Genomic DNA, 13,420 nt, shown 5'->3' on the forward strand with positions numbered 1-13,420 from the left:
TCATTTTCTCTATGAAATCTGTCTGTAGAGACAATCTCTGCCATACCTACTGAAAATGTACCAACATTTGGGCAGCTGGCCTGTTAGACTGTCATACTAACATCTGTTTAATTCCTTATATTGTTCAATCACTGCTTCCCCCAAATATTTATTTACTGTTCTGCACTCCTCTCTTGTCTTTTGCCTACTAGACTGATGAGAAAGATTTCTTGTTCTGTGATTGTAGAACAAGCAGAAAAAGAGGATTCTTCTACCCAACTAGTCCTAGACAGTGTGGTATTACCAGTACCAGTGAAGTTGGCTGCATTTGAAAGGATTTTTAGAGGAACAGAAAAAGGGCACATTCTTGATATGTAAGGAGCTTTCCCACATTAGTGTAAATCAGTTACCTTGTCCCACCTCCTCTTTAGTCTCTGTCATCTGCCCCTTTTCTCTCAGGCACACAGTTGCTTGCCACAAGTGAAGTTAATTGTGAACTAAGCTCGTGTGTTTATTTCTTCAGTTGCAGGTTTTTTATAATGCTACTTTGGAAGAGGATGAGAGAGAGGCTATTACTATGCTACTGGAATCTGCAAAACTTGAAAATATTGAAAGGAGAAAACTACTAATTAAAATTGCCAGCTGGTTAGATAAAAACATAGATGATTGATTTGGAACACTATTTCCAGTGTATTACATATCATTCACTATCATATTAGTATTCATTATAAGCTGTTATTAAAGGTAAAGCACATTTTTGAATACTGTGATTGTCTTTCCAGTGTAAAGTATGGATAAAACTATTCCCAAAGAAATCAAGGATTTAGGAAAAGATATTATAAACATATTTGCATCTTATATCTAAAATAATTTCCTCCTGAAAGAGGTGTTAGGAATGCATTGCTAATAATAATCTAACATATAGATACAGTCTTGAATCCTTTGGGGGTTTTCTTCTGAATATCCAAATGAAAGGTGTGCTGAATATTTGTGGCAAAAAAAACCCCAAAACAAACAAACAAACAAACAAAAAAACCCAAAACGTAAGGAAGCTGAAAAAGCTTATATTCTATTTTGTTTCGTTTGTACAGTGATCTATAACCTGTCTGTCTCCACTTCTATGTTTTTAAATTGCAAAGAGGACAATAATTTAGAACAGTTCTGCGAAACATAAGCTTCAGAACTACTTCAGACAAGTATGGAGGAAAGGACTAAAGAATCCTCAGATTTTAATTTTAGTTAAGAAATTAATGCCTTGTCATTCAAAATTTGTTTTTTTCTCAGCAGATCTCTACTTAATGTGTCTTCATTTTTGTTTAATTGCTTTTCAAGAGACCCTGCTGGTTGTCTCCATTTAGCATGCTTCAGCCCTCAGGATGGTCTTGGAGTGTGTGAACTGGATTTTCTTTGGATAAAATTTATCTAGGAGATGACATCTGAAGGTCATTTTGTCCATGGTACTAGTGTGCAACTAATCTAAACTAACTCTTCTGGAATATCACTGTTCTAATTGCACAGAGGTGCTCACTGATCATAGAATCACTGAATACACTAAGTTAGAAGGGACCCATCAGAATCATAGACTCCAACTCCATTGCTTTAGATACAATGTTAGTCACCTTGATTATACAGCATTTTGGAGGTGACAAGCAGAATATTCATCAGGATTAGCAAACTGTATTAACTTGTGCATAAGAAAAGAGCATGGGATCCCCAGTCCATGCAAATAATTATTTGTAGAGTAACAGTATTGTGGCAAGATTATAGTGCCAGTGATCAGTTAACAAGTTATGGATCAGGAAACACTTATGTGGGAAGGCAGGAGAAAAAATAAATTAAAATACGGCTCTATGATGAGACAAGAATAAACTCCAGACATGTTAATACAAAGAATTTTTCACTGGTGCCCCCTAAATACATTTAGGAAAAATGCTGCCATGATGACTGCACTGAATTTCCTCTGCTCTCCATGACTGCAAAGAAAAATTCAAACTATTTTGAGACTACTTGAGAAGCCCTTTACTGTATGGGAATTACCAGCTGCTGACACAAGTTTTTGCTGGAAACAATTGAACTCTTAGCATTTGATCTAGTTAAGGATAACACCAATGAAAATTGCATGTATTCTTGTAGGTCTTATTCTACTTGACTGAGAAAGCAGGGGAAGTTGTCAAGGCTGTGGTGAATTACAGGGGTTTTATGATAGAATCTATAGGATGGTTTGTAAGGGACGTTAAAGATTATGTACTTCCAATGCCCCTGTCATGGCATGAGACACCTTCCATCAGCTTGGGTTGCTCAAAGCACTGTCCAGCCTGGTCTTGAACACCTGCAAGGATGGGAAGTCCACAGCCTTCTTGGGGAACCTGTCCAGTACTGAAATTGTTTTGCTTCAGCATTTTCTATGATTTCCACTAGTTAATCACTAGCATTTATATCTCATCATGTGGGTTAAGTAAAGCTCAAGAAACTTCCCATAACTTCACCCTATGCCCAGCAGGTTCAAACCATTTCTCTCCAACTGTGAGCAACCACACTCCCTTAGTAATCAGTCTTTCATGCTTTTGTCACTTTTTTCTTCATCCTACTGAACAAAAGTTTTAATTTGAACTGCCAATGTGTAAAACTTACTAGAAGAATTCAAAATAAGAAGTTATTTTCAAATAAAAGTGTCGCTGTCAAGGCAGGACAGGAATGAGAAGACTGATTCAGAAGGGTGCGAGAGTAAAACTCCGATTTATTCAAAATGCACTGCTCTTTTATACAGAGCTCCGCAAGGACCAAATCCATTGGTTCTGAAGTGAAAACAACCCACACCATTGGTTCAGAGTGCTTGATGCACAGTGATAGAACTTAACTATAAACAATGTGAAAAACAAGAAAGATAAAGAATTATTTACATTCTTTTCCAGCACTTTCCCAGGATTTTTGCCTGGCTAGAAACTCTCAGTTTCTTTCTTTGACTGAATCTGAGACCCACATAAAAGCTCCTGACTAAAGTCTGCTTCCCAATGACAATCTATGTATCAGAATTTCAGCATAGTTTTCATGCAGAGGCAGAATAGTGAAGGTGATTGCTAGGCAAGATGCCTGTGTAGCAGCAAATCTTAATCACTTCCAGAATCCACAAATTTGTGCTTGGTAGCACGTATCAGTGGCAGCTCTTGCTGCTGTTGACAACAAGCTGAATGTAGAGGTTTGGAGAGTGGCAACTGGGAAACACAACAAGCAAAGAAGAGGTGCATGGGAGGAATCTGGGGAAAGTTGGGAAAGTGCTTTATTGCAAAAAGAATCTGGGTGAAATAAAAGTTCATTGGAAATGAATATGAGTACATCAGGAAATGAGCTTTAATAGTACTTATGCAGACTGTGTAGGTGTTACGGGGCATGTAATTGTGAAGGTGTGCATGTATGGGACAATTTTAAGTAAAAATAGCTGTGTGTCATTGACAGATTGGATGCATTCAGTAGGCCCTGAGTGGGGGAAAAAGTATATATGATGTCAAAAGAGCAGCTTTTTTTGCTTTAAGTCCTGCTCTCTCTGCCTTGAGAATGTGGAAGTCATAAAGTTACACTTATTCTGCCCATACTGTATGTATGTATGTATGTATGACAGGGCAGCAGACTTGTGAGCTGGCAAGAATGCACACCAAGCCCAGTGGAGAGGAAGACTTCAGAGCTGCTTCAGCCAAGGTTCAAGAGCATTAGCCAACTTCTCCAACTTCTCCTCTGTGCCTCCTGGCACAGTTGTCTTGCTTCCCCACTGGTGGCTGTGCCCCCTTTCCCTCCTGGCACCTCAAGAAACCTCCCAGGCAAGTGAGGAGAAGGGAACTGGCTGTGGGCCTGGGTGGCCAAGGCACAAACCCCATGCCATCTGGTAAAAATCTGGAAGATGGATGGCGGGTGCTGCTGCCTAATATCTGTTCCCAACAAACTTCTGTAGAAAAGCAGGTTGGGTAAACATTCAGGCAATGCAGTCATATCGCCACACCACACTCACCACAGCTGGCTCAGCGAGAGAGGCAAGAAAGGCTCTTTTTGCAAGGTTGTATTCCAGTCAGGTCCCATGAAACTGAAGTTAACTCAGCAAGAAAAGAAGAAACCACCTGGGGCAGGCAGCTTAAGAAGGGGAATGGGTGGGGGCGGAGCTAAGGGCTGGGCAGGGCACAGCCACCGGGGGAAGCCAAACAACAAGGGAACAGGGAAAGGAGAAACCAGGGGAGGTCCGTGGGGGAGTCTGTCTTTTTCCCCAGGAGGACTACTCTATGGTAGTTAGTCACTGCTGTCGCCAGGGCAGAGGACTTGGGAATTGACTGAGAGCAGAGAGTTGATGGGATGCTAGTATCTGGCTGCACTGATGGCACATTAATGGGGTGGGTAGAGCAGCCTGCAACTTCTTTCAGGGTTGTTGGAAGTTCCAGAAGAGTGAGTGTAGAGTAGTCAAAGGGGATGTGGGCTAAAATGCCAAAAAATTAACTGAGATGTGGCCTTGCCACATTCCTGCTGTGCAGTGACTCACAAAAGATAAAATGAAATGTCATCTCTGCATCCCCTGAATCAAAGGTGCAGGGGCTCCTCCAGAGCTAGGTGTGATGTATGGACCCAGCCTCTTGGCCAAACTAATGGTACTTCAGTTCAGGCACCAAAGGAAGCAAAGGTCTAGACCATGATCAGGTTAAAACTCCTCTAGTTCTAACTTGTTCTCTGGTAGTCCATGCAGGGAAAGGGTGACATGGTGAGCATTAATGCTATAAATTTGGAAATTGGAACTGGAAATATGTGATTAACACAGGAACAGCAGACTCATTTGTCAAGGAACAAAAGAGGTTGTTGGTACAAGGAGTCTCACTTTTACCTTTTCCGTCACTTGTAATTTGACTGTGAGCCAACTGCTTTATCCCATAAATAAGACAGTTTATGTGAGCCTTCTCTGATCTGTCTGACTGCTAGGCAGCTAGTGGCATTGGGGCAATCTCCACTGGAGCTAGGATACCTCTCAGGATTGCTTCTCAAGGTTGAAACACCCTTTACCAACTGCATTGGTATTGGGGGTTGGGTTTCTTTCTTTTTTCTTTTTTTTCCCCATAAGTTGCTAGGAAAATAACTACCGGGTACTTATGGATGCTTATGGGTACTTAAGAAGACTGTGTCTGAAGTCAGGAGAGGAATGGAGCATCTATGCTCTTTTTTTCTCAGAGTTTCTCTCTGAAGGACAGAGACACTTCAGGAATGGGGGGCAGGTAAAGGATGGGGGTGGGGGCAGCTGGGTCTCTTGCTCTTTGGCATTGGAGGAGGATGGCCAGGCTGTTGCTTACTCTGGGGAGAATTCACCAGCACCTCTGGAGCTCAGTCCTGAGGGACCTATCACCATCTGTTCGGTATGCCCCAGGAATCCTGAACTTCCCCTCTCCCTGCCCTGCTTGGTGCTGGGCTACTGCTGCTCACTCCTGCTTTCCTTTGGCACTGTTCTGGGTTGTCCATGCTGTAGGCAGCACTGTCCTGCAGTTCCAGCTACCACTGTGGAGTTTCTGATATATCTTGCCCACCGGCCTGGATTTGTGCTCATTCCTGTCAGCTGTGACAGTAACTGCACCAAAAGGAAAAGTGTCAGTGGCCAAGACACTTTACTGGGGCCTTGGTTCTGGTTGTTGTTAGTGCCATAGTTATTATTCTGTTCACCTTCTTATATATACTAGTATAGAACTGTTATCCCTATCCTCGTATCTTTGCCTGAGAGCCACTTAATTTCAAAATCTTAGTAATTTGGAGGGAGTGGGTTTACATTCTCCATTCCAAGGCAGCCTCTGGGCTTCTCTAGCAGACACCTGTCTTTCAAACCAAGACAATTAGTAGGTGACCAGCATCATGCATAACCTTGTATCACACTAAGACTGTGCAATGGTAACTTTGAATCATTACTCTATCTTCTGTACAGTAAATAACAGAATGAACCTATTGTTAAACAACCATTTGATAAGTTTCACTTTCACAGTATCTTACTTCAATAAAACTGCTATGATTCTTTAAGTTGTGGAAATCTTCCCTGTGTTAGAGGAGCAGTGGGCTCTGATGCTGGGGCAGGGTGGGGAGGGTTGGGGTGAGTCACTATCTGTCATCCTTTGTGATGGGATGAGACAAGGACCTGAGTAGGCACAGGGGGAGGCTGACTTTAGCTGGCTGTGGGATACCCATTGTGATGCAGGAAGAACATGAGGTGAAAAAGCACATGTGCTCTGAGAAAGACAGGGAGATCACTTACTGCCTATCGTTAGGGTTACCTTGTAGTTAAGGAACAGCAGTTCCCAATTTAGTGCTCCTGCTGAGACTCCAAACCATATGCTGCTTGATCAATCCCTCCTTCCTCCTTCTGCAGCTTGATGGAGAGAAGGCACAAAGGGCAAGTATTACAGGTTGAGATATGAACAATTGACTGCAAACAGCAATGATATGAAAACAACAGTAACTGGAACAATACTAATGACTGACAGTACGAGAAAGAATCAAAGATTCACACAGAAACAATACCTGACCCATTCTTCTGCTGATCCTGGAAGGGTCCTCTTCAGAAAACACCCCCTTCCCTGTGGGCTCACCTTTGTTAAATCCTGTTCACTTCTGTTCAATTTTTTTCACCAAAACACACTCTGGGAAAGGTTCAGCTGCAGGTAAAGGTAAAGGCCTTGTTGAGCCTCTAAAGGGCAGAAATGATGCCTTAAGTTTTATCTTTCATATATTTCAGATTCTGTGCTGCTTTAATGTGTAGCTCTGAGCTTCATGTTAAGTGTTGACAAGTTTTGTTCACACACTAGGAGACAGAAAAATCCTTTTCCAACTTGAGACCAAGGACAACTTGTACAAGCTTGAAGTCCAAAAAGTAAAAACAGTGGTGAATTGAAGAAAGAAAAACAAGGAGGATGGATCTTCATAACCTAGGGTACAACCAGACAATTAGCTCCATTATACAGATGGACCAAAACTTATAAAACTGTGAGACTTTGTGATCAGTTGTTTATTTTGTGACTATTTTGGGTTCATTTTGGCCAGGCTCTTGTACTACTCAATGAAATAAGGCGTATCTATTAAGGCCTTTTAGTAAATGCCTACTTTATCTCTGTTCTTGGTCAGACTTATCACAGCATCAGGATGAATGGGTTGATAGTCACCTCTTGTGTGAGGCAACAATCAGTTTGGGATACACATGGATACCACATGATCAGAGAGTGTTGTGATGTGTTTTTATCCCCAGTGGTTTCTCCCCTCTGCATTGTTGGTTTAGTCTGAGTTGTGCCCTTCCAGCTAGTTGTCAATCTTACCCTAAGACTTTGCTGTTGTAGAATGTTCTCTGCCCTCCTCCTTCTGAGTTGTCAATCCCACCTGCCTGCCTCTGCTCTGGAAATCCCCTAATACTGGAAGCCCTATTGGCCATTGGTTTGAACTATTCCCCTCCCCTGTGTTAATCCATTGGCCTTGTTAACCCAGTGTTGTGAACCCTGCCTAATGCTCTTCTTCATCCCTTTCCACATTGACTAAAAACTTTTATCCTCCCCTGAGACCTTCGCTGTATAATAATCCCTGCACACCTGTGTTCTGCATATTTTGTCCCTGGACCGTCCCTAGAATAAGCCTCTTTGGAACCTATACAAAAAACCTCTCCTTCATTCTTGCCCCTGCCTTCAACACTGAGCCATCAATGCCACAGAGCTTAAGCCCTACAGCTGTATCCTAGACTGCGCTGCTGTCTGGGAACAGACCAGCGGGCGGACCCCAGCACTGCTTCAAGAGAGCTGATTGGGTAAAGGGATGTGCGAACGACGACACCGCAGTGGCAGCCAGTCAGTGAGTGCTTATTTTGATTAAGTTTTGGTTAAGTTTCAGGTATAAAAATGCTTGACTCCTTACAACAAAAGATCTTCTTTTGAGCAAGGAGTTCCATATGTCTTTGTTCTCATTGCTGTGCTTCTTCTGTACCTGGCAATGATGTGATGGTACAGAATTACATCAGTATCCTGGACATATCCCCTCCTGGTTATTGCAAAAATTAACCTTCTTCTAGCTGGAACCAGGACAGGGCAAAATGGATTTTACTTGGGGAAAATAATTTGATTTGTTGCTATTAAAATAGATGCCTAATATTTGTCGTCCATCAAAACAGCCTTTCATAGTGAGAAACAAAACCAAAAATTAACCATCCCCTTGTTCTTCCTTTTTCTCAGGCTCGTCTTCATTCCCAACTCTTTCACCTCCGCTCCTTGAGTGGCCCAGCGGGAAGGAAGGAAGCGGATTCAGGTCAGTCCTGAACCGCTCCTTTCAGCCGTTCCTTCCTCCTCACCGTTTCTCTGCTCCAGCGAGAGGTCCCTCTTATAGACCGCAGTTCCTACAGTGAACATCACCCCCCTGCCCGACCCTGGTGCCTCCCGGTGCCTCCCAGCCGGCGTCGCTCCCGTTGGCGCTCTCCCCGCTGTTCCTCCCGTTGAGGTTTCCCCTCGCTCCTGTGCCCGCAGGGCCCTTCCCTCCGCAGGCTTTCCCGGGGCGCTCGGCTGCGGGGCTGCGGCCGGCAGGGCAGGGCCGGTGGGCCGCTCTCGCCAGGTGCGAGCGATGTGGGAACGCGGGGCAGGCGGGAGGGAGCGGGGCAGGCGGCAGCTCCCGGCGGCAGCGCCGCGCCGTGGGGCTCGGGAGATGGCCGTGTGCCAGCATGCCAAGGAAGCTCCGTGGACACGGGCCACGGAGGCTGTACGACCGCTGCTCTAGGCTGGGTCGGTTTGCCTGTGCGAGACGGAGCCTTGAGGGGTCGGTCCGCAGCTGCAGAGCCGGGCCGATAGGCAAGGAGGATTTGCAGGTTCTCTGGACAAGGGGAGTTTGCTGGTTTGCTCCCTCCTTGTGCCTCGCACAATCCTTGCACGTTCTCTTCTGGGCATCTCGGCCACAAGAATCATCTCCCGGACATTAATGTACTTTACCCCTGTCTATTTCGCCTCTCGCGTCCCACCCTGTCCCTCCCAATGACTGTTGCCGATTTGAATGTGCAGGAAGAGGCAGAAAGACCTGATAAAACCTGGTTGTTTGGAAAAAAAATGAGGGTAAAGGAAGGAGGAGGAGGAGGAGGAAGAGGAGGAGAAAATTAATTAAAAAATGGGAGGAACAGTATTATGTCAAAAATTTAACAATTAAAGAATAGAGATCCAAAGAACTGTTTGCAACAGGACAAGAGCATCAAAGATTAATTGCTTACACTGAAAAATACGTAAGCACATCTTCAGCTGCCCCATTTGTCTCGCTTTTGGTGCTACTCAGAACATTGCAGGCAGAGTGTGTTGCTGTGTTCAAGTCGCAATCAGCCTGAAAAGAAAGCTCACAAGAAATTTTAGATATCTGCTCCCCTGCACCTCCTTCTGCCCAGGTATCTACCCAGGTGTATTTAGTCCTGTGTTCATGGCAGAGAAGACTTGTCCCTAGAGGAACCCATAGGAGTTTCACCTCTGAAATCAATCTCTAAACGTCACCTAATATTTTAATCCTTCTATGTTTACATTCCTGTAACCTAACACCCACCCAACAGACGTTTTTCTGAGCAGATTACAAGCTACATGTTACCCCATATGCCATAATAAACAAATACAACTCATGCACAAGCAATTCAGATAAAATTCAGGTATATGAGTATAATTAGCAAAGTGGAAAGAGATACTAAGCATAATATGGTTTACAATTTTTATTCTGATAGAGTTAACTTCTGTTTTCTTCATCAAGTAGAATATGGAGAAAGAAGAACCTTGGAAAAAATTATGAGAATAAAACAGTGTAATAAATGAATATGATTAATGATAACAATTGTAACTAGATCAATGTTTTAGAAAATATTTGTTAAAAATGATAGAGGAAAAGAATATGTAATTAGTGTCACAAAACAGATGTTTACAGATGTTCATGAGAAAATAAATAGGATACAAGATGCAGTTTGAGATAAATAAAATCCCAAAATGGAATAGGCCTCAGGATAATTAAGGAATCTGCCTTGAAATGTACAAAATTGAGATGATTCCAGGTATCTATGAAATAATAAGGCTTCTTTTTGGAATATAATGCTGGCTTCTATAACACAAGACTTGGGGTGCATGTGCAACCTATGGGGTTGTTCAAAGGACAGTGATGATGATGAGAAGCCTTCACTGGAAGTGACCGCTGAAAAGCCAAGGAGACCCTTTAGCAACAAGTGGAGCATACACTATGCAGTATAGTGATGTAGATTTTGAGAATTGAAAACAGGAGGAGATTTATAGAAAATATAGATGAATATGTATTAGCATACAGTATATAAGTCATACTTGGATGGGTCAGTTACTCTATCCAAGTAGAGCTAGAGCTTGGCCAGAGCCCAGACTCTAATTGGAGGATATCACTTTACACATATATATATAATACTGGGATTTTGTTTTTATATGAGAGGCAGGGTAAAAAAGCCCTCCCTGTACCCCAATCACTTTTGCTTATGCCTTATCAGAACCTTAATCAGACAATTAATCACTGCCAAACTTACTTTGTACATGCTTACTTGATTGTATTAATTATATATAAAATTGCTGCTAAATTTTAATTTTGTGGTTTATTAAATTACTCATATAGGACTTAATTCATAACAATAGGTTGTAGGTTTTTCGGTTTTGGCTTGTTGTTATGTAAGTACCTGGGATACTATGATTTTTTTTCCCCTGGAGTGATTACTGGTTCATTTTTCACAATAAAACCCTCAAAAACCACTCTGTATAGCAAAATGAATACATATGTAGCAGCATTTGCATCACCTAGCTAAGGTCTGCAGCTTGAATGATGTATCAGCTTTTGGGTTTAAAATTGTTTGAAGAGAAAGAAAAATATGGTACATAAAAAATCTACTTACTTCCATCTGGGTTATAAACTACCTCACAGAATGGGTGGATATAGCTGATTAAGATAAAAAGACATGTTGAGCTATCTGTCTCAGCCACAAAAGGAGAATTTATAAAACTTGACAGTTTCAGATGCTTAGGTTTTAGCTGTGTTGTAGAGAAGAATATTGAAAGCCATTGGTGATTACAGCATGCTGAAAATTAGCATCTGAAGGTATCAGGAGAAGTCTGAGTTGTCAGCAATACTGCAACAAATGAACTTGAGAGGCAGCAAGCTGAAACATGAGGTTGCACTTCAGGATTTGGGGAGCATATTTATTTTTGACTTCTGGAAACAGTGAATAGAATCAAGAACATTTTATCTAAAATGGTAAAATATTTCTTTACTACATCCATATCCTAAAAATGTATTGCCATCAATGTAGACATGGCACAAATATTAAAAGGACTACAACACCAATCAGTACAAATATACCTATCTTCATGAGTTCTCTCCATGCTCGAGCAAGATTAAATGAATTGAACATGCCATCCAGTCATGACCCATTCTCTTCCCCGAGTCTGGCCTATCTATCCTCCAATTCTTATATGCTTTCATGAATAGATTTTGAATGATCAGACAAATTCATGCAACACATTCCTTCAAATTATTCACATCCATGTCCATGCATAATCAATTTCTGCTCTGTTTTGCAGAATTGCCTGTCTCACATCTTGAACATTAGCTAATTAATTGCTCAGTGTGAGAGAGGTAGCATGAGAATGCTTACTCAACCAATAACCCAATTGGTCCAACTGCTTCAAGGCTGCTCCTGCAGCTGCCTGTAGCAGAAGCAGAGTTGTTATAAATCTTTGGCCTTTTTTCCAAGCACTAAAACCATCATCACAATTGCAGTCATATTGACTGACAGATCTTTTCCCTTTACATTTTGTTCTCTTATCATTGTCATGTTGGGTGTTAGCAAAGAAAGTTTCCCAATGGTGCATGGCCCACCTTTGACATTGGATGGGATGGCAGGCCAAACTCTGTCCCCACAAATGAAGAATATTCCCTGTGGTAATTTGCAGTTGAACCTTGTTGGACAGTGTGACCATCACTGTTGTGATATTGAACCCAGATGTCACATTTCCATATACAATGTGATTTGGGGTTACATCGGTTATCTCATCCTTATTTTGTTTTGACCCAGAAAGACTAAATACAATACAAAAATCCATCTTTACTGAGCTGAGAATTTCCAATTCTTGAGGTTTATGAGGAGTCTCAGAGAGAAATTTCATCCAAACACCCCAACTATCCACTGGAATGAAAATGAATTATGACAGTCTCAAAGGGATGTTTTTTGGAATTGACCATTTGTCTAGCAGTAAACTTACTAAACCTGTAGAGAATGGCTTCCCTAGCCTTGAGTGAGTCAAAGAAATGATGTCCAGACCTGACACATTGGCCAAAGTCTCCCAAACATTTTCCCTTGGTTGACTCACGGGCAAGGCCACGTTGCTTAAAGCAACCAGCAAAGGGATAAGAGAGAAGCACAATACCTGCTCAAGCTTCATGCTTATCCCCCACAAAAATCAAACTCACAACCTTCAGATTATGAGACTGATTTGGGCAAACATCTGCAAAACTCAGCACAACCCTCCCTCACAAAACCCCAGTCCACAAATTCTGCATGCCCGATGAAAAGATGACTGATGTCTGTGACATCAGCCGCAATCTTGACACTGGTTCACATCTGCGTTCTCGCTTCTGTGCTCCTGGGGTCACGGCCTGCTTGTTTCTGGACTGGTTATGGTTTCACGTGTTTCGCTGGAATCCACTTCGGTCCCACACCTGTGGAGACACAAGCACACTCCCTGCCCCAGGCCACCAGCCGTAATGGGCCCTCAATCTGCCCTGTCTTCAGGTGTCTGATCAAAAGTAAAGGATTCTCCCCCATCTTTGCCCAGGCGCTATTCAAAAAATGCCCAACAACTGGTGGAGCAGGTTCTGCAAAAGAGTTGTTCAGGAAGTTTAAAACATACAATGCTTTGTTCAATCACATCTGAGGCATAATCTCTGCCTCCCCCCTTTTCCTGTTTATCTAAAAAGATGTTAAAGTGTGGTGTGTCCTCTTGATAGTAAAAGGGTTTTTAAATCATGGAAATTTAGAGTTAGAAGGAAAATTAAGCTTAGTTGGCCCTGAAAAAAAAATACCCTGGGTACATGTAGGCCTTGTACCTTGCTAGAACTGCACCTGTGTAGCTAGTACATGATAAATTATATAATTGTTAGATGTGATGATTGTTTAGTAAATAAATATAGTTACTCTTTAATCGTAAGAATAATGATGAGAAACTGTGGTCAGGGGGCCTAAGAAAGATCATGTGAAACTCATGCTTGAATAAAGTCAATGTATACAATAGAACAATATAAGTTTAATAATTAATATGTAAGTTATATAACGATAGAATGTAAAATGCATTCAGCTCGAAAGCCATGTCAGAGTCAGATTTGAGTCTGTACCCCTGATTCCCAGAGCTCCCAATAAAAGCACCTGTGTATAATCATAGCCCAT

General features: G+C 42.1%; 1 protein-coding gene across 4 annotated transcripts in view; it reads left to right on the plus strand.

Moving 5' to 3' along the window:
• LVRN (laeverin) overlaps positions 1 to 13,414 on the plus strand; it is an 83,377-nt gene extending 69,963 nt beyond the window's left edge. For 3 of the 4 annotated variants that reach the window (XM_085566619.1, XM_085566620.1, XM_077790376.2), the window contains one exon: positions 503 to 13,414. In XM_085566619.1, coding sequence (XP_085422745.1) covers positions 503 to 649 — 147 coding nt within the window. In that variant the 3' untranslated portion in view covers positions 650 to 13,414. The remainder of the gene's footprint in view (positions 1 to 502) is intronic. The other variant, XR_014951255.1, reaches the window with a different exon arrangement.
• The last annotated feature ends 6 nt before the right edge of the window (positions 13,415 to 13,420 follow it).

This window comes from Lonchura striata, chromosome Z (assembly GCF_050655825.1).
Source record: "Lonchura striata isolate lonStrDom1 chromosome Z, ASM5065582v1, whole genome shotgun sequence".
NCBI lineage: Eukaryota > Metazoa > Chordata > Aves > Passeriformes > Estrildidae > Lonchura > Lonchura striata.